The following is a 15945-nucleotide window of genomic DNA, read 5'->3' on the forward strand; positions in this document are numbered from 1 at the left end:
CTGTTCCACGTTCTGCCTCGTCAGCGTCCGTGTTTTGTTGGAAAACCCAAAATCAATCGGCACGTTGCCCACCCCGTGACTGGCACCGCCGTCGGGCGGTGGCGGGCTAGCTTAAAAACATCTCACCCAAAAGTGAAAAAAACGAATTATGAAACTTGCTAAAGTTGGGCCAACGTCGGTACGGGGCTGTAACCGTTGGCCCAACCTTAGCCCGACGTCGGCTCGACATTGCACGATTTCTGGGCCAGCGGGTATCGCCCCCCTTCCCCGCCACCTCCTCCACCGTGCGGCAGCCCGCGGCCTCGAGTGTTTACGAGCTCTTCGTCGGGACCCTGATGGTCACCGTCTTCACCTCCGTGTACTCCTGCAGCCCGTACTCGCCCCTGCGCGAGACGGGAGGGAACAGAAGGAAGCGCGCGGAGGTGAGCAGTGGCAGCAGTGGCAGCAGCAGGGGGGAGGAGGAGGTGGTGGTGGCGGCGGTGACGGTGGCCGTGGGAAGGTGAGCGGCCGTGCTGGGCCACGCGGCCCGTAGCCCAGAAGCGAGGGCTGGTGGATCACGGATGGCGCACGTTCGAGAAAATCCCTCCCCACATACCCGCGGGCGTCGAGGTCGCCGTCCCTCTCGACTTGCCGGGGTGCGGGAGTACAGCAAGCGGGTTCACTTACGGCTGTACGGGGACTGAGCGTTACCTCCCCCTCGGCGAGCGTGGGTTTTGTTTCGGGTTGCCGTGGTCCCCTCCCGCGCGTGCGAACGCTCGTCATGAACGGAGCCGGTCAAACATCCCAATTACAGCGCCGCTGAGCCTGGCAAATGGTAGGTGGCGCTGGTTCGAGCTGCCTTCCCACTCGTGTGCGGTTTCTCACACCTCTGTGATAAATCTGCGCACTTTACAAATTCTACAGCGCTTTGAAGGTATATTCATCGTAATAACGTCAAGTTGTAATGTTCCGTGCAGCCTTAGCTCAGTCTTGACGGGAGAGAACGACCCGCGACGAGCAACCACAGACGAGCGGGAAGGGCAGCAGCCACGCGGTGAGCCCAGGCTGGCAATAGTTGCCCAAGCTCTGCGGTCCTCTATACATATGAATTTCGAATCGGCCAAGTTAATTGGTCTTTACATGTGGGAGGAAACCCGAGTACCCGGAGAAAACCCACGCGGGCGAGCGAGCGAGGGGGACGCAGCAGGTGCAGTCCACACTGTTGCTGCGCCGCCCTCTCCTGGCGAGCCTGGGTTACGGCTCCTCCACGACGCCCGCGGGAAGGGGGCGGTGGGAGCCACCACACAACTCCTCCATCGCTGCTAGCGCGACGCCAAGTGAGCGTGGGCGGATACTCACATCTCCCGGCCGTTTCCCGACATCTTGAATCCGCCGAAGGCGGTCTGCGCCTGGATCACGTTGTAGCAGTTCACCCTGCAGACCGACACAGCAGGCGGTTGTGAACAACAGCAGCGCGCTGTGCACAACGGTTGGCGTGTGGGTGTCAGTGGGTGTGCAAGTGTGTGGGTGTGTGTTTGAGTGGGTGTGCGAGTGTGTGTGTGAGTGTGCTTATGTCTAGCTCTGATTTGACAGCAGAGGTTTCACTCCAAATCAGTCGGGCGACATTATCTTTTCATCGGCTGTGTAATGCTATGTGGATGCTACCTGGCCTGTCGCTCCACACGAAGCTTCGGTTCTTCTCAGCCACAGTCATGCCCTCCCTTCTCTATGCTTGTATGTGCCTGAGTGCGAGCGTCAGTGTGTAAGCTCCTGTGCGCGTGCTTCAGAGCGTGAGAGCGTGCGTGCGCGTGCGTGAGTGCGTGCTCACCAGACGGTGCCGGCCTGCAGCCCCGCGGCGAGCGTGAGGGCCGTGTCGAGGTCGCGGGTGAAGACGGCTGCGGCGAGGCCATACCTCGTGTTGTTGGCCCGCTCCAGCACCTCCTCCACCGTGTCGAACTTGAGGATCATCTGCACCGGCCCGAAGATCTGTTCGCACGCACGCACGCACAATGTCCAGAGGCGTCCAGGCTCCGCGGGGGTTAAATCAAGAGGCGTTGCGGCGCGCTCACGGCGGTCGCTGACCCCGAGCTGGCGATCGAATGTCTACGTGTCTCTGGAAGGGTCCGGTCTCAAAAGAAGACCATTAATGCAGACTCTGAAATTTCTACAGTTGGCTCTGCGGGGGCTGTAAGCAAGAGGTGAGCAGCAGGAAATCGTAGCGAGGACAACTCGGGGCAGGGCTGTGCCTTGCCTCCTCCGTGACGATGCGCATGTGGTCCTGCACGTCGGTGAAGACGGTGGGCTGGATGAAGAGCGCCCCAGCCGCGGTGTCCGCGCCGCCCCCGCACGCCACGCGCGCCCCCTCCGTCTTGCCGCTCTCCACCAGCTCCAGCACCTTGTCGAACTGCGTCTGGTCCACCTGCGGGGTCACGCAGCGGGGGTCACGCGAGGTCACGCGGTGGGGTCACGCGGTGCTGGTCACCTAACAGAGTCACGAGAGGTCACACAAGGTCACGTGGGGGTGCAGGGAGAGGCACGGTACCACCCGTTGTATTTGTCCGCTGTCCGTGTTGTCCGTTCACACAATACTCACCCTGAAGCTATTTTGCCGTTTCTGCAAATTAATTTTACAATTACAGGAATACCCCCCCCCCCCCCGCGTACGGAAATGCATACGATGAGAAGTTAACACCCCCTCCCCTCTCCCTCCTCTCACACGGAGGAGTCATTGCTTTGCGCGGAACTATTTAAACTACGAAACTAAACTATTTAAGCTACTAAACTAAACTATTTAAGCTACAATTTTTTATTTGACCAGGTAAGGCCCACTGAGCTATGTAGCTCTTGTTTCAGAAGGGACTTGGCTATCACAAATGATAGCTCAACAAAGTGGGCTCATCGTCATCATCATCATCATCACGTGGACATTTATAGCAGCAAAATACTCGAAACGCCGTGATGTTTATTCTAAATGTGGAGGGGAGAACCGGAGGGCTCGGAGAAAAATCTACGCGAGCCCAGAGAGAGATGCAGACTCCAAATATACAGGGTTGGGAGCGAACCCACGACCTCCTGCACACCAGGCGAGGTAGTCAACATCTCCTAGCCACCAAACGTCAACTTGACGTCCGTGAGCAGCGGTGGGGCGGGGGGGGGCAGGCGACCGCCACCGTCGTGGTCCTCACCTGCGGGCCCTGATCGGTGCCGGGCCGGAGGGGGTCTCCGAGGGCGCGGCGCCGCGCGCGCTCCACCGTGCGGCGCACGAACTCGTCGTAGACGGGGGCCTGCACGAAGACGCGCGAGCCCGCCGTGCAGCACTGGCCCTGGTTGAAGAAGGAGCCCTGGTGGGCCTGCTCCACCGCCAGGTCCACTGCCGGGGCCGGGGAGGGCACGCAACGGCGACGACAAAAACGACGCTTCGGCGTTGTGTTCGCGTAACGCGTGGCCGCGTTTTCGCGACGGGATCCTGTGCCGGGCCCCGTAAGGACACGGCCAAAATTCAAGGGACGTCAAGGAGCCCTCGAAACGAGTTAAACTATCGAGCGGCGTGTGGGCGTTATTAACGACGCGGCGCTGATTGCGATCGTTTCGGGCTCGCTCGCCGGTTACGTTGAAGAACGACAACTCTGACAAACCGGAGTCAGCTCAGTTCGATCAACACGACGTTCGGTTTCAAACTGCGTCGAGCGCCCTCGGGACGGAGATCCAGGAAGGGAGGGCAACGGCCCAGGAAGTCGGACTCATTTCTGTTGCTGTGAACCTTGGAGGATGACCGTGGGCCCAGACCTCCACCTCATTACCTGGAGTCGAACCCCGGCCTCCTGCCCTGGGAGTGCTCGGCGCTCTGCCACCTGACCCACCCGCCCTCGTTTTGAGGGCCTCATTTCTCACCGAATAATTATTCGTGATTTTTTTCGCGCGACCGTCCGTGGCCGCGGCCATAGTGACGAGAAGGTACACTGGCCGTGGTGTGCCGGGCACGGTGCCACCGGCCGACCGAGAGAGGAGTCTCGGCCGCTATGAATCCCCGGCGTCCCGGGGCACTCACGGTCCGCGTCGGCAAACACGATGTTGGGGCTCTTCCCGCCCAGCTCTAGGGTCACGCGCTTGAGGTTGCTGGCGCCCGCCGCCTGCTGGATCAGCTTCCCCACCTAGGGCCACGCACACCGGCGGCTCGACTCAGAACTCAGCCGCCGCAGACGCCCGGGCAGCTTCCCCCCAACGTCGGCACGTTGTTGAAGGCTGTTGGACTGACGTTGGTCACAACGTCGGTCCAACGTCAGCCCAACGTTCCATGTTTACGGGGATGAGGCGATGGATCGTTATGAGCCCAGGGGCATCCTTCATCGTGGTATAGAATGTTTTTGTGATAGAAACCGCCCTCCTTAACGCTGGCGGTGCCTCAATGGCGCTGTTACACGTGATGAGCATGAGTGCGCGCACACACACGGACAGCGGGGAGCGGTAGCGTCGTGGTTAGCGCACCGCATTACGAACCCGGTGAACCGAGTGCGATTCTCGCTCACGGCCAACACCGGTGGCGGCAAATCTGAACCGGTCATGGGCCTCCCCGGGGTCGATTCGGTCTTAAGTGAGTGCACGGTGGGGTGTGGAACCATCAGCGCCTGGCTTGCCGAAGTCAGCAGGGGCAGGCGTGGTGCAGTGCCACCCACCCGCCCGCGCGCCCCGACAGCCCGCTGCGGGCTACACGGCGGGACCCTTGTGATGTGTGCGCTCACCTCGGTGGAGCCGGTGAAGGCCACCTTGTCCACGTCCACGTGCCGAGCGATCGCGGCGCCGGCAGTCGGCCCGAACCCCGGCAGCATGTTGACGACGCCCGGCGGGAACCCCGCCTGGCAGGGGGCACGGGTGGCACGGATGCAAAGACAAACATCCCCCACGTAGCCTTAACAGACTGTTGGGGCAAGTGCTGTTAGCGAGTAGCAGCACCTGTGAAGGCCGGCGCGGCACACAGGGGGTGGGTGGCCAACACCACGCTCGGCCGCCTTTGTCTCCCCCAGTGGCGATGTTCACACACCGCACCAGATACTCGTTTTAGGCCGAGTTGACCTAGGGGAGGCCCAGGACCAGTTCAGATAACTGTCACTGCTGTTGGCTGTGAGCGGGAATCTAACTTGGGTCGCTAGATCTCAGTCTAAATCAGCTCGAGCCTCCTCCTGTACACCACGTGACTTCTGCGTGGCCACCCCCACTCTGAGCCCCTCCCCTCTCCCCGTCCCCGCCCACTGTGGAAACAGACGCCTCTCCTCCTCCTCCGTGCAGCAGCAGCAGCGGCAGCGTCGAGGCCCTCACGCAGCCTCCTCCTGCTCCCTCTCCTCGTCTCTCCTGACCCATTCCTTTCCTCTGAATCCCCGTTTCTTCACACATTGTACCCTCGATTCGATCCTTCTTCCCGCCGTGTAGCCACGCGTAGGACGTTGCTCGTATTTATAAAAAAGACAAATACACTCAAGAAAGACACGCACACGCGTGTATCATCATCAGCCACGAGCGCAGCTGGGTGAAGGGCCTCCCCGCGCCTGCAGCACAACGATCCATCTATGGCCTTCGTCCCGTCGCACCGTCTCCGCTCCATCTCGGCAGCGGAGCCGCGCCCCGCGGCGCCGAGTCGACACCGAAGCCCCCGCGGCACGGGCGGCCACGCTCCCTCAAGCTCGCGACGCGACGCTGCACGTGGAGCATCGGAAGTGTCGGACATTTTCGCGCCGAACGACGCACGGCGGCGATGCGAACGCGCATCAGAGCGGCGCTGGCGGGGATTGGCGGCGCTGTCACCTCGAGGACGAGCGAGCACACGTGGAGGGCGCTCAGCGGGGTCTGCTCGGCCGGCTTGACGACCACGGTGTTGCCGCAGCACAGCGCCGGGGCCAGCTTCCAGGCCAGCATCAGCAGCGGAAAGTTCCACTGCGCACACAGACATGGGGGAGGGAGGCGAGTGGAAGGGGGGGCCAGGATGACGGACTCGTCACTCTCGCCCGTGCTTCGCCCGTCTCTACCGTGCAGCGGCGGCGGCGGCAGCAGCTGCGGGTTTCTAGCGGAGGGCGAGGAGGTGTCGGCGTCGAGGTGCAGCGGTGACGACGATGGCCGCGCTGCGAGCCACCGTCAACCCTTCCCACGTGCCGTGCCCGCTATCGTCACGCCGGCCGATGCTGTGCAGCCCCCGTCAACCCTCCTTCCCATGCAACAGAGCGACAATTTGACCTTGGGGGCGGTGTCGCGCACCAGCGGAGGTGCAGGGCGCTCGCCCCGCTCGGTTTGGACGGTTCGCGGTTCGGCTTCGGCGGGGGCCCACCCCGGTTAACGTCGCGGCGCGTCCGCCAGCGGCTAGAAACGCGACCACGTGGGGCCGTCCGCTTCGCTCAAGAAACGGCGGACGTTAAAGAACCCCGTGAGGTCACTCGAAGAGCAGGCCATCGTGTGGCCGGCGTCGCGGTCCAATCGGACCCATTTTCCTGCTTATGCATTTCATGCAGTGTGCGCGTGTTGAACTTATTTTCGCACCGTGCGTAGGCAACCGCGCGCTAACCGGGGAATGCACAGCGATCGTCGCCCCCTACTGCGCACGCACTCGGCAGGACCCTCCTGAATGAGAGTCTTGAGACTCGGCGAAGCTTTGCTGAGTAAACAAGTGAAATAAGAAATAATGATACAATTACAACGGATGATAATCCTGATATGTCTTTGAATGGCAGAAAAAAACTGAACACATTCATTAATGGCCTTAAGAGGAAACATCTCCTCTAGGCAACGTTTCAGGCAATAGCCCTTCTGCATAGCATATCTTTCCAATGGATGAGAAACTGCCTGCGAATACCCACGCGTGGGATAGACTCGGACTACGCGGTGGCTGGGAGGTGACAGTAAAGCGATGGATGAATGAACAAACGAGTGAATGACTGGATGGTTGGATGTATGAATGAATTATGGAATGACTGGTTGAATGATTAATTATTTGATGACTGAATGGATTATTGAATGTATGTACAGATGAATTAATGATTGTATGAATGAACGAATTACTGCAGGTATGTATGGATGAATGATTGATGGAATGACAGAATGAATGGAGAGATGCGCGCTCACCGGGATGATCTGCCCACAGACTCCGATGGGCTCGTGCCGCGTGTACGATATGAAGTCTCCGTCTGCCATCACGGAGACAACACAACAACGACAATGACACAACAACACCACCATGACACAGCAACACGACAGAACACCGCAACTACACAATGACATAACAACACAATAACACGGCGACATAACACGACACGATAACACAACGTGGCGTGTGCTGTGTCTGTGTGTTCGCGCTACGGTGGCGAGCGAGTGGGTTAGGGGGAGTGAGTGAGTGGGTTAGGGGGAGTGAGTGAGTGGGTAAGTGAGTGAGTGAGTGGGTTAGGGGGAGTGAGTGAGTGGGTAAGTCAGTGAGTGAGTGGGTTAGGGGAAGTGAGTGAGTGAGTGAGTGGGGTAGGGGGAGTGAGTGAGTGGTTACGCACCAACGGGCACCGTTCGCCCCTGCACTTTGTCCGCCCAGCCTGCGTAGTAGCGCAGCGTCCTGATGGCCCCGTCCAAGTCGACAGAGTAGGTCGTGAGGAACGGCTTCCCCGCGTCCAGGCACTCCAGCGTCTAGCGGGAGTGCCATCATCATCATCATCGCCATCATCATCATCACCATCATCGCCCTCATTATCATCATCATCATCACCATCAACACCTCCAGCATCATCACCATCATCAAAATCAACACCATCACCACTCCAGCCGGGATGTCCCACTGCAGAAGCAATGGAGGTTGGGGTGGTGACGCGGCGGCCCAGCGGGGGCCCAGCAGGGGCGCAATCGCAGCTCGAACCGGGCGGGCGGCCCCGGTGAACACCGGAGGTACTCGAGTACAGTACGATAACAACAAAACATTTGGGTATCCACGCCATTTGCCCGGCGCCAGGCTGTCACCAGGCGCGCGGCGCCGTCTTTCGCAGACACCGAACGCCCTTCGACATAGCGGGCAACGTGCTGCGTGGCTCTGCCCATCCAGTAACCCGCGAGTCGAGCGTCACGTCTGGAGCCGCAATGGCCTCTCGCTCCAGCGGCTTCGCAGGATCCTCCACGTCGACCGCCACGTGGTGCATGGCGGTCGACGCCTCCTGTGGTGCGCGTTGACCGGGGCGGCCCGCGAGGTTTGGAACGGGAGAAAAACCTTCGCGAAACGAGAAAACCCGGGACAAAGGAGCAGCGTGAGCCGAGTGGCCGCGAGCCGGCGGGCGCGGAGTGGCGTGGAGGAGTCACCGCGAGCAGGGCGCGGTCGCGCTCCACCAGGTCGGCGAGGCGAGCGAGCAGCCGTCCCCGGGCCGACGCGTCCATGCGGCGCCACGGCGAGCCCAGGCGGAACGCGGCCCGCGCCGCCCGCACCGCGCGGTCCACGTCCTCCTGCGCACACCGCCACCGGCATCACCGGAATCACCATCGTCATTATTTGCATCACCATCGTCATCATCGTCATCACCATCGTCATTATCTGCATCACCATCGTCATCATCGTCATCACCATCGTCATCATCGTCATCATCATCGTCATCATCGGCATCACCATCGTCATCATCGTCATCACCATCGTCATCACCGACATCACCATCGTCATCATCGTCATCACCGGCATCACCATCGTCATCATCGTCATCACCATCATCATCGTCATCACCATCGTCATCATCGTCATTATCTGCATCACCATTGTCATCATCGTCATCATCGACATCACCATCGTCATCATCGACATCACCATCGTCATCATCGTCGTCATCACCGTCATCATCGTCATCACCGGCATCATACTGTCACGGTTCCCTCTCTCTCTCGACCAGCTCAAGCCTCCCGTACGTCACGTGACTTCTGCGTGTCCACCCCCACAGGGGGGAGGAGGTGGTGGAGGTGGCTCACCTCGTCGGCCTCCGAGACAGAGCACAGGAGCTGTCCAGTGCTGGGGTTGATGACGTCGAATTTCCGACCGCTCGCGGCCTCCTGCCACTCGTTGTTGATGAACAACTGGGGGGGGGGGGGTAGAGGGGCGGTGGTGGTTGTGGTGGTAGAGGGATGGTGGTGGTTGTGGTGGGGGTGGTTGTGGTGGTGGTGTGAAGGCAACAGCGTAGTAGAATGGAGTCACACACTACTGCTGCGGTCCTGTGGGGCACCAATCCACCCAGAGCGCGTCGTCTCATTTCGTTACTCCATCTCCGTTTCAAATGCAGAACGAGAAGCTACGTCCCGTCTCATCCACCACCACCATAATGCAGGTCACAGACACACACACTCACTCACCCACTCACTCACCCACCCACTCACCCACCCACTCACTCACTCACTCTTCCACTCAATCATTCACTTACCCACCCACTCACCATACTGCCGGTCACATCAAAACACTCACCGGCCCACTCACTCACCCACCCGCTCACCCACTCACTCACTCACCCACTCACTCTTCCACTCAATCATTCACTTACCCACCCACTCACCATACTGCCGGTCACATCAAAACACTCACCGACCCACCCGCTCACCCACCCGCTCACCCACCCACTCACTCACTCACCCACTCACTCACCCACCCACCCGCTCACCCACCCACTCACTCACTCACCCACTCACTCACTCACCCACCCGCTCACCACGCTGCAGCTCATCTCGCTTTCTCTCTCTGCCTCTCCCACAGTGCCGGATTAAGCTAGTGCTGGGCCTGTGATGTGTGTGTGTAAGTCGATGTGTGTGTGTGAGTCGATGTGTGTGTGTAACTCCATGTGTGTGTGTAAGTCGATGTGTGTGTGTAAGTCGATGTATGTGTGTAAGTCGATGTGTGTGTGTGAGTCGATGTGTGTGTGTAACTCCATGTGTGTGTGTAAGTCGATGTGTGTGTGTAAGTCGATGTATGTGTGTAAGTCGATGTGTGTGTGTGAGTCGATGTGTGTGTGTAACTCCATGTGTGTGTGTAAGTCGATGTGTGTGTGTAAGTCGATGTATGTGTGTAAGTCGATGTGTGTGTGTGAGTCGATGTGTGTGTGTAACTCCATGTGTGTGTGTAAGTCGATGTGTGTGTGTAAGTCGATGTATGTGTGTAAGTCGATGTGTGTGTGTGAGTCGATGTGTGTGTGTAACTCCATGTGTGTGTGTAAAGTCGACCGATGTCTGTGTGTGTGAGTCCATATGTGTGTGTAAGTCGATGTATGTGTGTGGGTCGAAGTCTGTGTGTGTGTACGTCGATGTGTGTGTCTTTTTCGCCCGTGCAACGCCGGGTACTTCCCGCTAGTATGTTATAAAGGGGCCCTAAATAAAAAAACACTTAAATATTAAAACACGAATGTTTTACTTGCATAGTAAAGTAATAGTATTTTTCATTTGCGATACGGCGAGATAATACGACAAATCGCTCACCTTAAACACCCAGTCGTTCATAAAAGTTGAAGGCGGTATAGTACTATAGTAATAGAGCAAGTGCAGAATCACTGAACTGGAATTGATAGCTAGTGCAGGCCCCGGTGTTGTGGGGAGAATAGTTTCAGGGTTGCGCCTCTGCCTGTACACTCTTATCGACTGCGCCCAGCTTGAGGGGGGGGGCTTTTGGCTCTGTGGTCGGCAACGATCATTGCACAACAACAAAAAACACAACAAAAACACAACACAAAAAAAGGCAAAGATCCCCCGTGTAGGCTGTGACGGACTGTCGGGGCAAGTGCATGTTAGCGGGCAGTTGTAAAGGCCGAGGGGCTGGGTGGCCAGCACCACACCCGGCCGCCTTTGTCTCCCTCGAGGCGATGTTTACACACCGCACCAGGTACTCATTTGAGGCCGAGTCCACCTAGGGAAGGCCCAGGACCGGTTCAGATAATCGTTGCTGGTGTTGGCCGTGAGCGGGAATAAGAACTCGTGTCGCCGGGTTCGTAGCGCAGCGTAGCGCTAACCGCTACACTACCGCTCCCCACACAATCACACACAGACACACACACGTGTACACAGACACACGTGTACACACACACGTGACACACGTGTACACACACACACGTGTACAGACACACACACGTGTACACACACACACACACACGTGTACACACACACACACCCGTCAGAAGCACTCACTAACGCACAACAACAACAACCGCCAGTGGCCGTGACGGGGTGTCTCGACAATAGACGAACGGCGCACGACCCGAGTCGTAAACAACAACAACAACAACATTATTTATTTTTCTTGCTGACCAAGCGAAGGGTCACCGCTATGGGCTCTGGGTTCGCGGTGCCGATGACGCCGCGTCACTCGCCGCGTCGATTAATTAATTAATTTACGATCGGTCCCGTTGCGCCGACCAATCAGAGGACGCGACAATCGTTGTGAGGCCGTCGGTCGTGCGGCGCCGCTGGACGGGAGGTGACGGGCGCCGCTCGGCGACGTCGATGCCACCGTTGGGCGCGATGGGCGTGGCTTGCCGGGGGTTTCCCGCCTTCAGCGCGGCCGCGCAGCGGTTCCCGGGGTGACCGCTCGGACTCGACGCGTCCCCATCGCTCCCTCGGGGGGGGGGGGGGGTCGCGAAGCCGCGCCGGTTCCAACCCCTCTCGCCATCTCCCCTCTCCCCCCCCACCACCCCCCCACCCCCATCCACGACCCTGTGGACTCCGACACGCGCGGCGACCTTCGACTCGCGATAGCGACGCCGCCCGCCTCCTCCGGGGTGCCCCCCCCCCCCGAGCTGTCCCCGGCTGCCCTCGGTGCCGCTCGACCTCCGACCCCGGCGAATGAGGTCACTCGCGACGGCACGTGACGTTCGCGAGTGACCTACACCCCCCCCCGTGCGGCACGTGACGTTCGAGAGTGACCTACAACCCCCCCCCCCCCTGCGGCACGTGACGTTCGCGAGTGACCTACACCCCCCCCCCCCTGCGGCACGTGACGTTCGCGAGCCCTCGCCACAGCGGGCGCGGTGCGCGTGTGGGGAGCGGTGGCGCAGCGGTTAGCGCGCTGCGCTCCGAACCCGGCGACCCGGTTTCGACTCCTGCCCGCGGCCGCCAAGGGCGGTGACGATGATCGATCTGAAGCGGCGCTGGGCCGCATCGCCGCTGAAATGACGCATCTCCCAGAAGGCCGCGCCGCCAATGGGCTGCGGACGCAACGCTGTAATTTATGAGGCGGGCAGATGGATTAATTATCGATAGAGAGGGAGACATCGTCCGATCATTCACTCTGTTAGTCGAGGGGGGGAGGGGGGAGACGTTATTTATAAAAGCCGGGGGGGGGGGGAGGTGCGACCCGCGTTCGTCGCTGCAGGTCGACCACTCCCGTCACCCCCCACAGCCACGGCCACCCCAGAGGCTCCTGAGGGTCGAGATCAGAGGGCCACGTGGTGCCGCCCCCCCCCCCTTATTCATTAGCGGCGCCGTGGTCTGGGCCCTCTTTTGTGTGGGGCAAAGTGGGGGGGGGGGGGGGGTAACTGAATCCCGAATGGAACGAGCTGCTGAGTAATTCAAAACATTTCGCAACACGTGTGGACCCAGACGCCCCCCGGCACGAGTGGCTCTCTTCTCGGACGGCTTCACGCCACCTCTGAACGTCCGCGTCGTCGTATTGTACGGTTAACAAAGACAAAGATCCCCCGTATAGCCTTAACAGACTGAAGGGTCAAGTGCTGTTAGCGAGCACCTATGAAGGCCGGCACGGCACACGAGGGGGTGGGTGGCCAGGACCACGCCCGACCGCCTTTGTCTCCCCAGTGACGATGTTTACACGCCGCACCAGGCACTCATGTTGAGGCCGAGTCGACCTAGGGGAGGCCCAGGGCCGGTTCAGATAATCGCCACCAGTGTTGGCCGTGAGCGGGAATCGAACCCGGGTGGCCAGGTATTAAGGCCGGCACGACACACGACGGTGCGGGTGGACAGCACCACGCAGGGCCGCCTTTGTCTCCCCAGTGGCGATGTTTACACACCGCACCAGGGACTCGTTTAAGGCTGAGTCGAGCTAGGGGTGGCCCAGGACCGATACAGATAATCGTCACCGGTGTTGGTGGCCGTGAGCGGGAATCGAACTCGGGTGTTGGGGTTCGTAGCGCAGCGCTAACCGTTGCACTACCGCTCCCTACAGATACACTGCACACACACACAAATACACAGACAAAGACCCCCCGTATAGCCTGTGACAGACTGTTGGGACAAGTGCTGTTAGCGAGCACCTATGAAGGCCGGCACCGCACACGAGGGGGTGGGTGGCCAACACCGCGCCCGGCCGCCTTTGTCTCCCTCGTGGCGATGTTTACACACCGCACCAGGTACACTCACACGCACACGTTGACGCGCCGCCAGAGTCCCCACGCGCCCGCCGTACCTGCGTGTACTTCATCTGGGGGTCAGCCACGGGCGTGGGGATCGGGCCCCCGACTCCCGCCGCCACCTGCCCCCCGGCCCCCTCGCCCCCTCTACCCACTCCGTCGCCCCTCTGCGCCATGGCCAGCGTCAGCGTGCGTCCCGACGAGTCTGCGACGAGTGGGGGGGGGGGTCCGAGTGGGGGTCCGAGTGGGGGGCAGAAAGATCCGATGAGCGTGCGAGCGTGCAAGTGTTGTGCTGCGTGTGCGCGGTGTGTGACCATCGCCACTGGGGAGACAAAGGCGGCCGGGCGTGGTTCCTGGCCACCCAACCCATCGTCTGCCGTGCCGGCCTTCATAGGTGTTCGCTAACAGCACTTGTCCCAACAGTTTGTTAAGGCTATACGGGGGGTCTTTGCCTATAGCAGAACTTTCCCAACATAAACTATACGAGGTGGGGAGGGGGGTGGAATTGTTTTGCCTTTGTCGGCAGCGAGCCGTCGACGCTTCACGTGGCCTCAAAGTGTACCTAGCCTGGCACGAGCGCTGCGGTGATAACAACACCTTTTAGCAGCGAATGTGGTTGTTGTTGTGAAAGTGTAGGTGCGCGCGCGTCTGTGTACGTGGGAAGCGGGCGGTAGTGTTGGGAGTGTTACCGACTGGCGCGATGCGACCATACGAACCTGCCTCTGCGGTGCTGAGCCGGGGAGAGGGGGAAGGACGCGTTGGGACACACCGAGAGAGAGAGCGAGAGTGGTTACACCACAGAGCTTTTGAACTATAAAGTTGAAGTGCAGCGACGGTGGGAGGAGAGTGGGTGGGCCATCGTGACCTTGCGTTTCTACTCGGGTCTATTCGCGTTAATGATCAGTCAGCCCTCCAGCCGATAATACACAAAAACATCAAATCTCAGAGTCAAAGGTTGGCCCGAGCTTGGACCTTGTTTTTCGGCCGCTGCCACGGAGTCGATGGCTTCGCGCATAGTAAAAACTCTCTCCCCTCGGCAAGACTCTCGACCACTGTCGCCTTCTCAGGTTCACGGCGCTCGTTTCGCCGAATCGGGGATCTCGGCGGGACTTCACGCCGCCGCCGCCGCTGCTGCTGCGTTGGCGGTAGCCGTGGCGGCACCAGCGCAGATTCCAACAGCGGCAAGGCACTCACGCCGCCAGGTGTCCGTCACAGCGGCCAGCAATAAACAGCGCGATTAAAGTTGTGACCACAATCTGCCGGGTGACTCAGGGGTGGAGTGAGCAGCTTGCAATCGGGAAGGTCGAGGGGTTGACTCGGGGTTGATAAAAACGAGCACCACTTTGAGGGGGAGTCAATTGGTGGTTGTCCTATGGATAAACTTTCCCCACGCCTTACAAATGTGGAATTACCATCACAACGAGAGACCGCAGGGAGAGCACGCCCCCATGTACATCGCGCACCGCTGAGGACCTCACACATGGTACCATCACATCGACGCCGCGGTGAAGAAGGCGCAACAGCGCCTCTTGACCCTCATGCGACTGAAGAAATCCGGCATGGCCCCTACGACCCTCATGGACTTCTGCAGGTGCACCCTTGAATACATTCTGCCAGGTTGCATCGCCGCCTGCAACGGCGACTCAAACCGCCCTGCAGAGGGTGGTGCCGGGGCCATGCGCCGCCTGCCCCTCAGGACATTTGCCCCGCTCGGTGTGGCAGGAAGGCCGGCACGATCAGTGAGGACCTCAGCCACCCGAGCCACTGACTGTTCACTCTGCTAGCGTCTGGTACGCGGTACAGGAGCATCGCGTCTAGCACCAGCAGACTCCGAGACAGCTCCTACCACCAGGCCGTCAGACTGTTGAAGAGCCATCACTTGCTGGCTACCTGCCATGTACTTTGACCTGCACCGTAGAGACCTTTTTCTACACACACTCACACAAACTCACACACACAAAAACACACAAACACAAGCTCACAAACACAAGCTCACACACCCACACATCCACACACTCACACAAACACACGGACACTCACCCACACACTCACACAAAACACAAACACACACCCACACACACCACACACTCACACAAACACACAAACACACACTCACACACCCACACACTCACACAAACACACACCCACACACCCACACACCCACACACTCACACAAAAACACAAACACACAAACACAAGCTCACACACACCCACACACTCACACAAGCTCGCACACCCACACACAAACACACACAAACACAAGCTCACACACCCACACTCACACAAACACACAAATGTTAGTCTATGGGCAATGTTAGTCTATGGGCAATGTTAGTCTATGGGCAATGTTAGTCTATGGGCAACGTGAGTCTATGGGCAATGTTAGTCTATGGGCAATGTTAGTCTATGGGCAATGTTAGTCTATGGGTAGTGTTAGTCTATGGGCAGTGTTAGTCTATGGGTAGTGTTAGTCTATGGGTAATGTTAGTCTATAGGCAATGTTAGTCTATGGGCAATGTGAGTCTATGGGCAATGTTAGTCTATGGGTAGTGTTAGTCTATAGGCAATGTTAGTCTATGGGCAATGTGAGTCTGTGGGCAATGTTAGTCTAAGGTGAATGTTAGTCTGTGGGCAA

The 15945-nt window shown here is 59.1% G+C and overlaps 1 protein-coding gene across 1 annotated transcript; it reads right to left on the reverse strand.

Annotated features, from left to right (window-relative positions):
* Positions 1-219: 219 nt before the first annotated feature.
* Positions 220-14064, reverse strand: LOC144945814 (aldehyde dehydrogenase 1A1-like). The gene is made up of 14 exons (XM_078874353.1): positions 14027-14064; positions 13367-13515; positions 8941-9045; positions 8290-8430; positions 7500-7629; positions 7084-7145; positions 5776-5904; positions 4719-4832; positions 4028-4130; positions 3165-3349; positions 2231-2398; positions 1808-1965; positions 1339-1413; positions 220-383 (listed from the first exon to the last, which is right to left on the reverse strand). The coding sequence occupies exons 2-14, from the start codon at positions 13484-13486 to the stop codon at positions 311-313; spliced, it is 1563 nt and encodes a 520-aa protein (XP_078730479.1). The 5' UTR covers positions 13487-13515; positions 14027-14064; the 3' UTR covers positions 220-310.
* Between the last annotated feature and the right edge of the window lie 1881 nt (positions 14065-15945).

The sequence above is a fragment of the Lampetra fluviatilis genome, chromosome 39 (assembly GCF_964198595.1).
Source record: "Lampetra fluviatilis chromosome 39, kcLamFluv1.1, whole genome shotgun sequence".
NCBI lineage: Eukaryota > Metazoa > Chordata > Hyperoartia > Petromyzontiformes > Petromyzontidae > Lampetra > Lampetra fluviatilis.

Bases quoted from the DNA above. Each gene is read 5' to 3' on its own strand.
- LOC144945814 (XM_078874353.1), bottom strand. From the start codon at position 13,486: ATGGCGCAGAGGGGCGACGGAGTGGGTAGAGGGGGCGAGGGGGCCGGG. The intron at 8,431-8,940 runs GTGAGCCACCTC...CGGTGTGCGCAG, and splicing joins CTGTCTCGGAGGCCGACGAG to GAGGACGTGGACCGCGCGGT. The intron at 7,146-7,499 runs GTGCGTAACCAC...CCGTGATGGCAG, and splicing joins GGGGCGAACGGTGCCCGTTG to ACGGAGACTTCATATCGTAC.